A 17,447-nucleotide genomic window follows, 5' to 3' on the forward strand; every position below is an offset into this window, starting at 1 on the left:
TTCAGTGGAGGGACTGGAGTCACATATAGGCCAGGCACAACAGGTTTCCTTCTCTAAAGGGCATTAGTGAACCAGCTGTTTTAAAAAAAAAATTACAGTCAGACACCTTCAGGTCACTTTTTCTGATATTAGTAATTCTCACTGCCGTGGTGGGGTGTGAACTCTCATTCTCTGTGTTAGAAGTCCATTATGCTACCCTGCCCTGGTTAATACAATGAAGTTTGAGGGCATCAGATCTCTCTTCCCTCATTCTCCTGCTTACACGTAAATTAGCAAAGCTACATGTATTGCACAAAACTCTCTGATTGAAAGATGTATACCTTGGAATTTTGATCAGGTCTAAACAAGCTCTCAGCGACATCAGTATTATTCGCATACCATTAGGAGTCACCTGACCTGAGTTTAAAGAGCCTTTTATGACATCTATAAACATAACATGCCCAGTGACGCCCAGAGAGATTTGTTATTACACACAGTGAGAGGGATTCACAGTTCCAGTTTCACTCTATGAACAGGCCTGTCTCATTATTTTTAACAAGGCAGTACAGCTCCTCACCATTACCCCCAGTGCTAACACATCTTTGGATCTGCTGCAGTTTGACCCAAACCACCTAGCTCCATGAGCTTTAGCTCATCTGCCTTAATATCGCCTTGTGTGGCTTGGTGTCAAATTTTGTTTGATAATGCTCCTGTGAAGCACCTGGGAACATTTTACTACAATAAAGGTGCTGTATAAATGCAAGATGTTGTTGTGACCAGCGTGAGTGTCAGTTTGCACACTGATCCCTGAGACCAGCCTGAGTGTGAGGTCGCACACTAATCCCTGAGACCAGCCTGAGTGTGAGGTTGCACACTGATCCCTGAGACCAGCCTGAGTGTGAGGTCGCACACTGATCCCTGAGACCAGCCTGAGTGTGAGTTCCCACACTGATCCCTGAGACCAGCCTGAGTGTGAGGTCCCACACTGATCCCTGAGACCAGCCTGAGTGTGAGGTCGCACACTGATCCCTGAGACCAGCCTGAGTGTGAGTTCGCACACTGATCCCTGAGACCAGCCTGAGTGAGTTTGCACACTGATCCCTGAGACCAGCCTGAGTGCGAGTTCCCACACTGATCCCGGAGACCAGCCTGAGTGTGAGGTCGCACACTGATCCCTGAGACCAGCCTGAGTGTGAGGTCGCACACTGATCCCTGAGACCAGCCTGAGTGTGAGGTCCCACACTGATCCCTGAGACCAGCCTGAGTGTGAGGTCGCACACTGATCCCTGAGACCAGCCTGAGTGTGAGTTCGCACACTGATCCCTGAGACCAGCCTGAGTGAGTTTGCACACTGATCCCTGAGACCAGCCTGAGTGCGAGTTCCCACACTGATCCCGGAGACCAGCCTGAGTGTGAGTTCCCACACTGATCCCTGAGACCAGCCTGAGTGTGAGGTCGCACACTGATCCCTGAGACCAGCCTGAGTGTGAGTTCGCACACTGATCCCTGAGACCAGCCTGAGTGAGTTTGCACACTGATCCCTGAGACCAGCCTGAGTGCGAGTTCCCACACTGATCCCGGAGACCAGCCTGAGTGTGAGTTCCCACACTGATCCCTGAGACCAGCCTGAGTGTGAGGTCGCACACTGATCCCTGAGACCAGCCTGAGTGTGAGGTCGCACACTGATCCCTGAGACCAGCCTGAGTGTGAGTTCGCACACTGATCCCTGAGACCAGCCTGAGTGTGAGTTCGCACACTGATCCCTGAGACCAGCCTGAGTGCGAGTTCCCACACTGATCCCGGAGACCAGCCTGAGTGTGAGTTCCCACACTGATCCCTGAGACCAGCCTGAGTGTGAGGTCGCACACTGATCCCTGAGACCAGCCTGAGTGCGAGTTCCCACACTGATCCCTGAGACCAGCCTGAGTGTGAGTTCCCACACTGATCCCGGAGACCAGCCTGAGTGTGACATTACACATTTTTTTTTATTCTTTCATGGGATGCGGGCATTGATGGCAAGGCCAACATTTGTTACCCATCCCTAATTGCCCTTGTCAACTGAGTGGCTTGCTAGGCCATTTCAGAGGGCAGTAAAGAGTCAATCATGTTTCTGTGGGTCTGGAGTCACATGTCGACCAGACCAGGTAAGGACAGCAGATTTTCTTCCCTGAAGGGGATTAGTGAAACAAATGGATTTTTATGACAATCGGTAAGAGTCTTGTGGAACCATTACGGAGACTAGCTCTAGATTTTTAAAAATTAACTAATTAATTAAATTCCAACAGATGTTGTGGTGGGATTTGAAGCCATGTCACCAGGGTCTCTGGATTACTAGTTCAGTGACATTACCACTACACCACCATCTCACACTGTACTCTCTTTGACCAACCTGAGTGTGAACTCACACAAAGTTCCCTGTGATCACTTCATCTGTGATTTGACATGACGCTAACTTAGTCCAGTTAGGTTTTAATTCAGTTTCTGGAATCAAATCTGACTTTGTTGCTCCATTTTCAAATCCCTCCATGGCCTTGCCCCCGCCCTATTTCTGTAACCTCCTCCAGCCCTACAACTCTGCGAGAGCTCTGTGCTTTCCAATTCTGGCCTCTTGTGCATCCCCAACTTTAATCGCTCCAACATTGGTGGCAGTAGTTTCAGCTGCCTAGGCCCCCAGCTCTGGAATTCCCTCCCTACACTTCTCCATCTCTCTATCTCCCTCTCCTCCTTTAAGACACTCCTTAAAAGCTACCTTACTAATCTTTTGGTTCCCTGTTCTCATCTGTCCTCATGTGGTCAATTTTTGATAGTTGCTCCTGTGAAGCACCTTGGGATATTTTACTGCATTAAAGATGCTATAGAAATGCAAGTTGCAGCTGTTGTTGTCATCATCAGAGTCAATGTGAATTCCCACACAGCAGCCCATGATCATTCTGCTGCTGGTGCTCCTGTTACACGGTGTAGAAGGGACTTCCACCTTCCATCATAAAGCCATCTAGTTCAATGTGGATAGTGTACATTATATTTCAAGGAAGAAAGAACTTTGATTTCGATTGGGACTTCCCTGACCTCAGGATAACCTAAAATGCTTTTTCAGCCCATGGAGAACTTTTGAAGTGCAGCCACAGTTGTATGTAAGGAAATGTGGAAAGCAATTTGCGCATAGCAAGCTCTCACAAACAGCAATGTGATAATGATTGCAGATAATCTGTTTTAGTGATTTTGGTTGCAGGATAAATATTGGCCAGGACACTGGGGAAAAGTCCCCTGCTCTTCTTTGAAATAGTTCCATGGGATCTTTTATATCCATCTGAGAGAATATCCAGAAGCTGGGTTTAACATGTCATCTAAGAGATGGCACCTCCAACTCTGCAGAATTCCTTCAGTGCTGCACTGGGAGAATCAGCCTGGAATATGGGCTCAAGTCTCTGGAATAGCACTTGAACCCATGCCTCAGAGATATGAATAGTACCATGGGCAGACACCAGGTACCGCGCTATGGCTCACTATCAGAATCTCCCAGGCATTTATGTGCTTGCGGCTGCAGAGCAGGTGATGGACAGTGATGTTAGTGGCCGGCCTCAGAGCTGCCACTTGCAACATCTCCTCTGGGCAGACCTATGGAACCAGGAGAGCCACAGTTTTACAATGCCAGCAGCCTTTGAAGCAGAGCTCGCGTATGGGCCAGAATTTGCTGACAGAATAAAGGCAAGTTTAATGGCACTTGCCGTTATTAATGTGTAAGTCATCCAGCAAGGAAGAGATAGCCTGTGAATTTTGAGTTGCCAGTTGTTGCTGGACAGTTTGCAATGCTGTACCATGAGCTTAACGAAAATGGCATCTTGTCCTCAACCATCCTGTGAGTTTCATGAAATTGCTCCATTTTCACATTGCTTGCCAATCAGTCAGCGCAGCAAGTTAGAATGTCAGCTCATTTCATTGGTGGGCACCGGTACCAGTATGATCACATCTCGGGCACTGGCTGAGGGAGGGGTAGGTGGGAGGTTCAATGTCAGCTGACTGTTTTGGAGGGGCCACTGGCAGGCTCATCCAGAAGTAAAGGCAAAAAAGGCATTTGGCCCCAGCCCCTCGCCTTTATGAATCACTGATCCAAACAGGCTACTGTAGGAATTCCAGCATTTCTCAAGTCATCGTTCCAGCCTGGTGGGTCCCATTTCCTCTCCATCAGTAACTTTGTATGAAATACCCAGTGTGGCAAATCCATCCCTATTCCTGAGGTTGAGTTCACACTCCTGTTCTCTCCTTTCATACCATATATTCTCTCTCATGATAAGCAGTGATGTCCTGAGAACAAGAGAATTTGTATGACCAGCAAGACCAGTGAGAACCAACTGAACACCCTGCAATCGAAAAGTGAGTGGTCACATATTAATTATGTAGTGTCTTTCACAACCACAGGATGTCCCAAAGCGCTTTTCAGCCAATGAAGTACTTTCGAAGTGTAGTCACCATTGCAATGTAGGAAACACAACCAATTTGCACACAGCAAGATCCCACTCTGAGTCAAGTGGTTGTAGGGTGCTGAGGGTGATTCTGTGCTCTTGTTCCTTGATTCGCTAGTTCCTAAGTGTGAGTTTACATTGTTCACTGCGATCAGCCTGAGTGTTGAGCTCACACTGATGTTCCCTATGTTTAGCCCGTTCTCAAGTGTGAGTTCCCACTCTTCCGTGTGATCAACCAATTTGAGAGTGTGTTCATACTCTGCCCTCAATGACCTGCCCATTCTGCAGTGTGAGTTCACATCCTCGCTCCATGATCAGCGTTTTACTGATTGTGAATTCCCGCTCGAGCTGTGATCAGCCTGTTCCTGGTATACACACAGGAAATTCTGGAAATACTCAGTCGGTCAGGCAGCTTGTGTGGAGACAGAAACAGAATTAACATTTCAGATAGGTGACCTTCCATCAGGACTGGAAAAGGTTTCTGAGTGTCAGTTCACACTGTTCCCCAAAATTAGCCCATTGCTGAGCGTGAGCTCTTGCTCATTGCCTGTAATCAACCTGAGGTTGAATTTCTATTCACTGTGATCAGCTTGTTTTTTAGAAAAAATTTTCATGGGATGTGAGCATCACTGGCATGGCCAGCATTTACCGCCCTCCTCTAATTGCCCTTGAGAAAGTGGTGGTGAGCTGCCTTCTTGAACTGTTGCAGTCCATGTAGTTTATTTAGGTACACCTACAGTGCTGCTAGGAAGGGAGTTCCAGGATTTTGACCCAGCGACAGTGAAGGAACAGCGATATAGTTCCCAGTTAGGGTGCTGTGTGTGGCTTGGAGGGGAACTTGGTGTCCCCATGTGTCATCTGCCCTCATCCTTCTAGGTGGTAGAGGTCACGGGTTTGCAAGATACTATTGACGGATGCTTGGTGAGTTGCTGCAGTGCATCTTGTACTTAGTACACACTGCAGCTACTGCGTGCTGGTGGTGAAGGGAGTGAATGTTTAAGGTGGTGGATGGGGTGCCGATCAATTAATTGCTTTGTCCTGGATAGTGTCCAACATCTTGAGTGTTGTTGGAGCTGTGTTCATCCAGGCAAGTGGAGAGTATTCCATCACACTCCTGACTTAGAACACAGAACATTACAGCGCAGTACAGGCCCTTCGGCCCTCGATGTTGCGCCGACCTGTGAAACCATCTGACCTACACTATTCCATTTTCATCCATATGTCTATCCAATGACCACTTAAATGCCCTTAAAGTTGGCGAGTCTACTACTGTTGCAGGCAGGGCGTTCCACGCCCCTACTACTCTCTGAGTAAAGAAACTACCTCTCACATCTGTCCTATATCTATCACCCCTCAACTTAAAGCTATGTCCCCTCGTGTTTGCCATCACCATCCGAGGAAAAAGACTCTCACTATCCACCCTATCTAACCCTCTGATTATCTTATATGTCTCTATTAAGTCACCTCTCCTCCTCCTTCTCTCTAACAAAAACAACCTCAAGTCCCTCAGCCTTTCCTCGTAAGACCTTCCCTCCATACCAGGCAACATCCTAGTAAATCTCCTCTGCACCCTTTCCAAAGCTTCCACATCCTTCCTATAATGCGGTGACCAGAACTGCACGCAATACTCCAGGTGCGGCCGCACCAGAGTTTTGTACAGCTGCATCATGACCTCGTGGCTCCGAAACTCGATCCCCTTACTAATAAAAGCTAACACACCATATGCCTTCTTAACAGCCCTATTAACCTGGGTAGCAACTTTCAGGGATTTATGTACCTGGACACCAAGATCTCTCTGCTCATCTACACTACCAAGAATCTTCCCATTCGCCCAGTACTCTGCATTCCTGTTACTCCTTCCAAAGTGAATCACCTCACACTTTTCCGCATTAAACTCCATTTGCCATCTCTCAGCCCAGCTCTGCAGCCTATCTATGTCCCTCTGTAACCTACAACATCCTTCGGCACTATCCACAACTCCACCGACCTTCGTGTCATCCGCAAATTTACTAACCCACCCTTCTACACCCTCATCCAGGTCATTTATAAAAATGACAAACAGCAGTGGCCCCAAAACAGATCCTTGCGGTACACCACTAGTAACTAAACTCCAGGATGAACATTTGCCATCAACCACCACCCTCTGTCTTCTTTCAGCTAGCCAATTTCTGATCCAAAGCTCTAAATCACCTTCAATCCCATACTTCCGTATTTTCTGCAATAGCCTACCGTGGGGAACCTTATCAAACGCCTGACTGAAATCCATATACATCACATCCACGGCTTTACCCTTATCCACCTGTTTGGTCACCTTCTCAAAAAACTCAATAAGGTTTGTGAGGCACGACCTACCCTTCACAAAACCGTGCTGACTATCGCTAATGAACTTATTCTTTTCAAGGTGATTATAAATCCTGTCTCTTATAACCTTTTCCAACATTTTACCCACAACCGAAGTAAGGCTCACAGGTCTATAATTACCAGGGCTGTCTCTACTCCCCTCCTTGAACAAGGGGACAACATTTGCTATCCTCCAGTCTTCCGGCACTATTCCTGTCGACAATGACGACATAAAGATCAAGGACAAAGGCTCTGCAATCTCCTCCCTGGCTTCCCAGAGAATCCTAGGATAAATCCCATCTGGCCCAGGGGACTTACCTATTTTCACACTTTCCAAAATTGCTAACACCTCCTCCTTGTGAACCTCAATCCCATCTAGCCTAGTAGTCTGTATCTCAGTATTCTCCTCGACAACATTTTCTATCTCTACTGTAAATACTGATGAAAAATATTCATTTAACGCTTCTCCTATCTCCTCTGATTCCACACACAACTTCCCACTACTATCCTTGATTGGCCCTAATCTAACTCTAGTCATTCTTTTATTCCTGATATACCTATAGAAAGCCTTAGGGTTTTCCTTGATCCTATCCGCCAATGACTTCTCGTGTCCTTTCCTCGCTCTTCTTAGCTCTCCCTTTAGATCCTTCCTGGCTAGCTTGTAACTCTCAAGCGCCCTAACTGAGCCTTCACGTCTCATCCTAACATAAGCCTTCTTCTTCCTCTTGACAGGCGCTTCAACTTCTTTAGTAAACCACGGCTCCCTCGCTCGACAACTTCCTCCCTGCCTGACAGGTACATACTTATCAAGGACACGCAGTATCTGCTCCTTGAATAAGCTCCACATTTCGATTGTTCCCATCCCCTGCAGTTTCCTTCCCCATCCTACGCATCCTAAATCTTGCCTAATCGCATCATAATTTCCTTTCCCCCAGCTATAATTCTTGCCCTGCGGTATATACCTGTCCCTGCCCATCGCTAAGGTAAACCTAACCGAATTGTGATCACTATCACCAAAGTGCTCACCTACATCTAAATCTAACACCTGGCCGGGTTCATTACCCAGTACCAAATCCAATGTGGCATCGCCCCTGGTTGGCCTGTCTACATACTGTGTCAGAAAACCCTCCTGCACACACTGGACAAAAACTGACCCATCTAAAGTACTCGAACTATAGTATTTCCAGTCAATATTTGGAAAGTTAAAGTCCCCCATAACAACTACCCTATTACTCTCGCTCCTGTCGAGAATCATCTTCGATATCCTTTTCTCTACATCTCTGGAACTATTCGGAGGTCTATAGAAAACTCCCAACAGAGTGACCTCTCTCTCCTGTTTCTAACCTCGGTCCATACTACCTCAGTAGACGAGTCCTCAAACGTCCTTTCTGCCGCCGTAATACTCTCCTTGATTAACAATGCCACACCCCCCCCTCTTTTACCATCTTCTCTGTTCTTACTGAAACATCTAAATCCCGGAACCTGCAACATCCATTCCTGTCCCTGCTCTACCCATGTCTCCGAAATGGCCACAACATCGAGACTTGTGTCTTGTAGATGGTGGACAGGCTTCGGGGAGTCAGGAGGTGAGTTACTTGCCGCAGGATTCCTAGCCTCTAACCTGCTCTTGTAGCCACTGTATTTCTGTGGCTTCTCCCGTTAGGTCTCTGGCCAAGGTAACCCCCAGGATGTTGACAGTGGAGGATTCAGTGATGGTAATTCCACTGAAATTCAAGGGGAGATGGTTAGATTCTCCCTTGTTGGAGATGGTCATTTCCTGGCACGTGTGTCGCGCAAATGTTACTTGTCATTTATCAGCCCAAGCCTGGATGCCTTGCTGCACATGGGCGCAGACTGTGTCATTATCTGAGGAGATACGAATGGAATTGAGCAGTATGCAATCATCAGCAAACATTACCATTTCTGACATGATGGAAGGAAGGTCATTGATGAAACAGCTGAAGATGGTTGGGCCTAGGACACTACCTAAGAAACTCCTGCAGTGATGTCCTGGTACTGAGTCGATTGGTCTCCATATTCCTTTGTGCTAGGTGTGATTCCAACCAGCAGAGAGTTTTCCCCTTGATTCCTATTGACTTCAGTTTTCCTGAGGCTCCTTGATGCCACACTCAGTCAAATGCTGCCTTGATGTCAAAAGCAGTCAGTTTCACCCCACCTCTGGAATTCAGCTCTTTTGTCCATGTTTGGGCCAAGGCAGTAATGAGGTCAGGAGCTGAGTGGCCCTCACAGAACCCAAACTGAGCATCAGTGAGCAGGTTATTGCTGTGTAAGTGCCACTTGAGAGCACTGTCGAGAACATCTTCCATCACTTTGTTGATGATCAAGAGTAGACTGATGGGGCGGTAATTGGATGGATTGAATTTGTCTGCTTTTTGTGGATAGGAAATACCTGAGCAATTTTCTGCATTGTCAGGTAGATGCCAGTGTTATAGCTGTATTGGAACAACTTGGCTGGCCAGGATGTTGTTGGGGCCCATAGCCTTTGCAGTATCCAGTGCCTTCAGCTTCTGCTTGATATTTGGTGGAGTGAATCCAATTGGCTGAAGACTGGTATCTGTGATGCTGGGGACCTCAGGAGGAGACTGAGATGGATCACTCAGCACTTCTGGCTGAAGATGGCTGCAAATACTTCAGCCTTCTCTTTTGCACTGATGTGCTGGGCTCCCCAACCATTGAGGATGGGGATGTGTGTAGTCCCTCCTCCTCTGGTTAATTGTTGAATTATCCACCACCACTCATGACAGGATGTGGCAGGACTGCAGAGCTTTGATGTGATCCGTTGGTTCTGGGATCACTTAGCTCTGACTGTCGTATGCTTCTTCTGCTGTTTAACATGTATCTAGCTCTGTGTTGTCGCTTCACCAGGTTGGCACCTCATTTGTAGGTATACCTGGTGCTGCTTCTGGCATGCTATCCTGCACTCCTCGTTGAACCACGGTTGATCCCTTGGTTTGATGGTAATGGTAGAGTGAGGGATATGGCTGGGCCATGAGGTTACAGATTGTGGTGGAATTCAATTCTACTGCTGCTGATGATGACCAGTTTTGAGCTGTTACATCTGTCCACCATCTACAAGACACAAGTCAGGAGTGTGATGGAACACTCTCCACTTGCCTGGATGTGTGCAGCTCCAACAACACTCTTGATACCTGACACCATCCAGGACAAAGCAGCCACTTGATTGGCACCCCATCGACCACCTTAAACAGTCACTCCCTCCACCACAGTGGCAGCAGTCTGTGCCATCTACAAGATGCACTGCAACAACTCACCATGCCTCCTTTGACAGCACTTTCCAAACCCGCGACCTCTACCACCTAGAAGGACAAGGGCAGCAGATGCATGGGAACACCACCACCTGCAAGTTCCCTCCAAGCCACACACCATCCTGACTTGGAACTATATCGCCGTTCCTTCACTGTCGCTGGGTCAAAATCCTGGAACTCCCTCCCTAACAGCACTGTGGGTGTACCTACCCCACATGGACTGCAACATTTGAAGAACGCAGTTCGCCACCACCTTCTCAAGGGCCATTAGGGATGGGCAATAAATTCTGGCCTTGCCAGTGATGCTCACATCCCAGGAACAAATGAAAAAAACCTGTTCTGAATCTATCCCATTTAGCACAGCGGTCATGCCACCCAACACAATGGAGGGTATCTGAGTGTGAAGATGGGACTTCGTCTCCACAAGGACTGTGTGGTGGTCAATCCTATCAATTTTTTTTTTCATCAGCTCTCCCTCAAATCAAGGACATCGTCTACTCAGGGTTGCGATTTTCTGCCATGGGTCATTACGTGAATGAGCAAACTGATTTTTGACCCGCAGATCAGAGGTACTTGGAGCAGGACATCCCAGGAGGCAATGCAATCCGGAGGGCAGGATTTACTTCCTTTTTGTTCCTTCTCTATCGCTCTGCCTCATCATTAAGGAGTTGGGACGTGAAGCGTGATCCAGCTTGGTGGACAAGTTGTCACCACTCAGTGACCGGTAGTAAGCTCCTCCCAGTTGTTAAGGGCAATGCAGCTGCGCTTCAATGAGAGCTTCAGAGTGTCTTTGAAGTGTTTTCTTTGTCCTCCCCTGGAACATTGGCTATTTGAGAGTTGTGAGAACAGCACCTAGTGGGGGAGACAATTTTTAACCATGTGGACTCATTGGCCTGTACATCTGAGTTGCAGGAGCAATGCTTGTGGATCTGGGTTCAAAAAGGACACTAGGGTTTATTCGATGTTCCTCTCATTGAATCTGGAGGATGTGGCAGAGACATAATCCTACTGGTATTATCATGGACAGATGCATCTGTGACGGATAGGTGATGAGCGTGAGGTCAAGTAGGTTTTTCCACTACCCAGCCACTCTTGGTGATGGACATTGAAGTTCCCCACCCATAGTACATCCTGTGCCCTTGCTTGTTACCCTCAGCACTTCTTCTAAGTGGTGTTCCACATGGAGGAGGGCTGATTCATGAGTCGTGGGGGGTTTCCTTGCCGATACTTGACTTGATGCCATGAGACTTGATGGGGGTGTCAATGTTGAGGACTCCCAGGGCAGGGCACCTCCATCCCGACTGTATACCACTGTGCCACCAGGGTGGCGGTGGTGGAAGATTCTGAGACATTGGCGGCACGGTGTGATTCGACAAGTATGGCAGCTCTGCCAATTTTGGCAGGAAGCCCCCAGATGCTGGTGATCGATGTTGGAGACCGACTGGGTCGGGTGCGCCTTTGTCGCTTCCGGTGCCTGGGTGAACGCCAGGCTCGTTCGTATTCAACGTAGCTGTAGGCGGTTTGGCGCAGCTGAGCGGCTGGCTCGGCCACCTCAGAGGGCAGTGAAGATTCAGCCATGTTGCCCGTGGGGCCGGAGTCACCTGCAGGTCTTCAGATGGGTTTGACTGAGACTCACCTTGAAAAGAAAAACACCTCCATCTTAATTAGCTGAACTTTAAATTCCCCAGCTGCCTTGGTGGGATTTGAACTCCAGCCACTGGAGCTGTAACTAGTCCAGTATGATGATGACTGCTGGATTTTTGAGCAGCCTGTTGTTGCAGGGGTTGGATTGCATTTCCTGTTGTGCAGGTGAGCAGTGTTTGCCTATCTCTCTGGCTGGGTGTGGAGCACACAGGCTGAGCCAGCTTCCGCATTCACCTGGTGCCGTGCAGCCAGCGCCCCGTTCAGTTTCAGCCCTCGGGAGCCCAGCTTCACAGCCGCGATAATGTGCTCTCAGCGCCCGGCGCTTCTCGCCCTCCTGCCCTGCCTCCTCCACCTGCTGCAGGGGAGCCGGGGCACCGAGCCCAGCCAGTGCCTGAGCGGCTACACCCTGGGCCGCGACGACTTCGTGCTGGACACGGACGACTCGGTGGCGGCCGGAGCCACCTTCCTGGCCGCTCCCAATGTCAGCCGTGCCCGCGACTGCGTGCGGATGTGCTGCCGCAGCAGCCGCTGCAACGTGGTGCTGCTGGAGGACCACATCCCCCAGGCACAGGGCGATCCCATGCTGAGGGTGGTCAGTGGCTGCTTCCTCTTCAACTGCCTCTACAACCAGGTGTACGTCTGCAAGTTCTTCAGGAGGGAAGGCTTCAGCAACTTCATCCTGGACACCGTCTACCAGGCTTACCTCAAGCCCAGGGAACCCGGTGCAGGTAATGGACTCCTTCAACCCCCCCTTCTCTCCATCCACACCCTCCCCGCTTTCCCTTTACCCCAGGGGGGCAGATAATTGCCACCGTCCCTCACCCTTTCCCCCTGCTGTGCTCCTTGCCCCTCCCTGCCCTCCAAGCTCTTCACCCACCTTTGCACCTTCTTCACTGCTGGTACTTTCAGTTTGTTGATATCCAACGTATCATTGGGTTAAATGTTGGTGGCGTCCCAATAAATACTTGACATCCTTGCCGGCCTGTGGCCAAGTTCATTGTGTCCTGACTGGGTAATCTGGGCAAATGGAAATCCTACTTTCGCTTCGGTTGGAGGCTCTCGAGTACAATGTTAGTTTTCTGAACCTGTCGAATGTCCTGTGAAAAACAGGCAATTGTGTCCCTCGCGAAGGACAGTCTTCCAGATGATATTGTTGTCTCGCCCCCCCCCCCTCTCTAAAATTCAACAACCTCAGACCTAGAAAAGAAAGAACAAACTTGCATTCCTATTGGACTTTTCACAAGCTCAGGATTTACAGTCATTTTTGAAGCGTAATCTCTGTTGTAATGTGGAGAACTCTGTCGGCCATCTTGCTCATAGTAAGCTCCCATAAACACCAATGTGATGATGACCAGATAATCTGTTTTTAGTGATGTTCGTTGAGGGCTAAATATTGGCCAGGATATCAGGGAGAGCTCCCCTACTGTTTTTGAAACAATAGTATGGGTTCTTTTATGCCCACCTGAGATGGCAGACCGACATAGCCATGGTTTTTAATGTCACATTCAAAAGGACTGGATTTTGTGCTCAAGTCTCTAGTGTGGGACTTGAACCAATGTCCTTCTGACTCACAGCTGAGAGTACAACCCACTGAGGTAAAGCCTGGCTCGGGTATGAAATTAAAACCTGACCTAGGCCCGACCTGACAACAGCCGACCTGGGCCCGAATTCTTTAATTTTTTTAAATGCCCGACCCGACACGTAGTTGGGTTTGGTCAGGTAGCCAGGCTTCACTGCAGAGTATGGAGTCCGGAGTGCACGTTTCCCGCTTTGACGTCCTGAATGTTAATTTGAAGATTACTTCCCGGAGCAAGGCAGCACGGTTCACGTCCAGCCTGAGCCGAGCCGAGCCTGAATGCTGGACCCGGAAGAGAGACCCGACCCGAACCCGACACATGTCGTCAGGTCTGGTTGGGGTCGGGTCCGGGTCGGGTAGCCACGCTTTACACTGAGGCACAGCTGATACTCATTTCTTAATGTGTTTATCCTACATTTTTGCTTTTGCGCTTGAACCATATCCGCACCGTCCCATTGACTTGCACCAGATGCATGAAGGAAACTGTAGTGTTTTTACCCTTGAGTGGATTGTCTCTCGGGCACTGATGTTTGGACTGATGAATAATGGTTAGTTGGCCAGTTACTAAGGGTGCTGCTGGTCTTTGTGGAACTGCACCTCAGTCTGAGTGCAAAGCTCCAAGAGCAGAGTGGAAGAACCAAGCGTGTTGAGGTGATATATTGATAACATTTCCAGCTTGCAAATCAAATGATTACTGAATAATCACAGCTTATTAGAACTTTCTCTTGTGCCTTTTGCATCTTCAGGGTGTCCCAAAGAGCTTTACAATTATTGAAGTATTTTTTAATGTAGTCACTCTTGTGGGAAATGTGGTAGCCAGTTTGTGCACAGCAAGATCCCACAATGTTGATGCGAGTGGAGGGATAACAATGTCAGCATAGATCATATGCTGAAGCCTGACTTTTTTTTGTGGAATCATTTCAGAAATTCAGAACTCTAGCTGAAATGATTCATGAATCTGGGTCCTACAAAGATCCTGTGAGTCCATTACCATTCCTGTATAATTTGTGTCTTGCTGCAGTCATTTTGGTTTCTACCTTCTTCCTTGTGTGATTGCTCTGTGGTGAAAATTCCTCCAGTACATTTTCACTGTTTTTGTGTCTGGTTGCACTTCCTGCCTGATTCCCACGAAACTGCATGCTTCTAATCTTGTAGCAATATTCTAACGTATGGCCTCACTCATCTCAGTGTGAGTCAGTGTCATATTAATCACCCAGGAAGTTATGTAATGATTCATTTCATTTTTTTTGTTAACTTTTCTGGTCTTTCAGAATGCACTGACTTGAGTTATGTTATGTTATGGGCGGCACAGTGGCGCAGTGGTTAGCACCGCAGCCTCACCGCTCCAGGGACCCGCGTTCGATTCTGGTTACTGACTGTGCGGAGTTTGCAAGTTCTCCCTGTGACCGTGTCGGTTTCCTCCCACAGCCAAAGACTTGCAGGTGATAGGTAAATTGGCTGTTGTAAATTGCCCCTAGTGTAGGTAGGTGGTAGGGAATATGAGATTACTGTAGGGTTAGTATGAATGGGTGGTTGTTGGTCGGCACAGACCCGGTGGGCCGAAGGGCCTGTTTCAGTGCTGTATCTCTAAATAAATAAAAATAAAATAAAATTATTCCATGGTTATGGAAGCCCTCCAGTTACTTTGATCATGGTGGCAAGTATTGGCAAACTATTTGACTGTGAAGGCATTATGATTGCTGAATCCCCCGCTATCAACATCCTGGGGGGTTACCATTGACCAGAAACTGAACTGGTCCAGCCACATAAATACTGTGGCTACAAGAGCAGGTCAGAGGCTAGGAATCCTGAGGTGAGTAACTCATGTCCTGACTCCCCAAAGCCTGTCCACCATCTACAAGGCACAAGTCAGGAGAGTGATGGAGTACCCTCCACTTGCCTGGATGGGTGCAGCTCCAACAACACTCAAGAAGCTCGACACCATCCAGGACAGAGCAGCCTGCTTGATTGGCACACCATCCACAAACATTCACTCCCCCCACCACCGACGCACAGTGGCAGCACTGTGTACCATCTACAAGATGCACTGCGGCAATGCACCAAGGCTCTTTAGACAGCACCTTCCAAACCCGTGACCTCTACCACCTAGAAGGACAGGGGCCGCAATTGCATGGGAACATAACCACCTGCAAGTTCCCTTCCAAGTCACTGGGTCAAAATCCTGGAACTCCCTTCCTAACAGCACTGTGGGTGTACCTACCCCACATGGACTGTAGCGGTTCAAGAAGGCGGCCCATCACCACCTTCTCATGGGCAGTAAATGCAGTCCTAGCCAGCGACGCCCACATCCCATGAATGATGTAAAATAAAAAGTCAAATCCTATTCTTCCCCCAGCATGCACATACATGCACTTCCAGCAGGAGTTAATGGATAGTTTGGTCTGGTTAGCTATTATATGGTTATAATTCATTTTGGCATGTCTGGGCTAAGGAGATGCAGATGTAACCTGGCATTACATACTCAGTTATATCAAACTGCAGCCAACAGTTCATCTGCTCAGTGCAACAAGGGATGGGCAATAAATAAAAGCAAAATACTGCGGATGCTGGAAATCTGAAACAAAAACAAGAAATGCTGGATTCACTCAGCAGGTCTGGCAGCATCTGTGGAAAGAGAAGCAGAGTTAACGTTTCGGGTCAGTGACCCTTCTTCGGAACTGACAAATATTAGAAAAGTCACAGATTATAAACAAGCGAGGTGGGGGTGGGGCAAGAGATAACAAAGGAGAAGGTGCAGATTGGACCAGGCCACATAGCTGACCAAAAGGTCACGGAGAACAGGCAAACAATATGTTAATGGTGTGTTGAAAGACAAAGCATTAGTACAGATTATATTGAACAGCAGCAAGTGCAAACCTGAAGAAAAACAACCTGAAAAAAATGCTGGCCTTACCAGCGATGCCCATATCCTGAGAATGATTTTTAAAAATCATAGTGGTGAAGAAGCCCATATTCAAATAGCAATGTATAATTCTAGAGGAATAGAATTAAAAAGCAGAATATTTATGTTAAACTTGTATAGAACCTTGGTTACACCATACTTAAGAGTATGTGCTCAGTTCTGGTTTTCATATTGCAATAAAGGATGAAGAGGCTCTGCAGTATTTGCAAAAAATGATTCACAAGAGTGAAACCAGAACTGAGAATGTACAAAATATATTGCACAGGCTGGAACTCTTTTCTTTAGAAGAAAGAAGACTGAGAGAGATGGCGTGTTCGAGGACATTAAAATTATGAAGGGGCTTGATAGGGTAGAGGTAGAGAAAATGTTTCCACTTATAGGTGAGACCAAAACTGGGGACCATAAATATAAGATAGTCATTAACAGATCCAAGGAACAATTCAGGAGAAACTTCTTTGCCCAGAGATTGATTGGAATATCACTCTACCACATGATGTCATTGAGGTGAATAGCCTGTAAGGGACTGCTACATAAGTACATGAGGGAAAAAGGAGTAGAAAGAAAGACTTGCATTTTTATAGCGCCTTTCATGACCTCAGGCCATCTCTAAGCTCTTTACAGCCAATGAAATACACTTGAAGAGGAGCAAGGCCCCAAAAAAGTGAGACGTGATCAGATAATCTGTTTTAGGGATAAAAGCAAAATACTGCGGATGCTGGAAATCTGAAATAAAAACAAGAAATGCTGGAACCACTCAGCAGGTCTGGCAGCATCTGTGAAAAGCGAAGCAGAGTTAACGTTTCGGGTCAGTGACCATAGTTCCGAAGAAGGGTCACTGACCCGAAACGTTAACTCTGCTTCTCTGTTTTAGGGATGTTGTTTGTGGGATAAATATTGGCCAGGACACTGGGGATATCTCTCCTCTTCTTTGAAACAGCGTTGTAGGGTCTTTTATATCCATCTAAGAGGGCAGGTGGGGCCTCGTTTAACTAGCGATACAATGTTTGGCTTGAACTGTACTTGACCTGTATTTTGAGATTGCAGCTAGCAAAAGCCCATTTTAAATTTACAATATTTTGCCCGGCTGAAGCTATGTATAAAGAAACTGTACAGAGCCTTTTTTTTTCTGTTTGTGACTTGACCTGATCCCGCCAGAGTTGTCTCCCATTCCACCAACCCCAAATCCTTTTATTTCCCGCAACTCCGTGTTTGAATCCCTTACTGACTTACATAGGCTC

General features: G+C 47.6%; 1 protein-coding gene across 1 annotated transcript in view; it reads left to right on the plus strand.

Moving 5' to 3' along the window:
• The first annotated feature begins 11,856 nt into the window (after positions 1-11,856).
• Positions 11,857-17,447, plus strand: part of LOC137373934 (kunitz-type protease inhibitor 1-like) — a 58,619-nt gene continuing 53,028 nt past the window's right edge. The window contains exon 1 of the mRNA XM_068039583.1: positions 11,857-12,438. Within this exon, the coding sequence (XP_067895684.1) occupies positions 12,012-12,438 (427 nt within the window). The 5' untranslated portion in view covers positions 11,857-12,011. The remainder of the gene's footprint in view (positions 12,439-17,447) is intronic.

The sequence above is a fragment of the Heterodontus francisci genome, chromosome 9 (genome assembly GCF_036365525.1).
Source record: "Heterodontus francisci isolate sHetFra1 chromosome 9, sHetFra1.hap1, whole genome shotgun sequence".
Lineage (NCBI taxonomy): Eukaryota > Metazoa > Chordata > Chondrichthyes > Heterodontiformes > Heterodontidae > Heterodontus > Heterodontus francisci.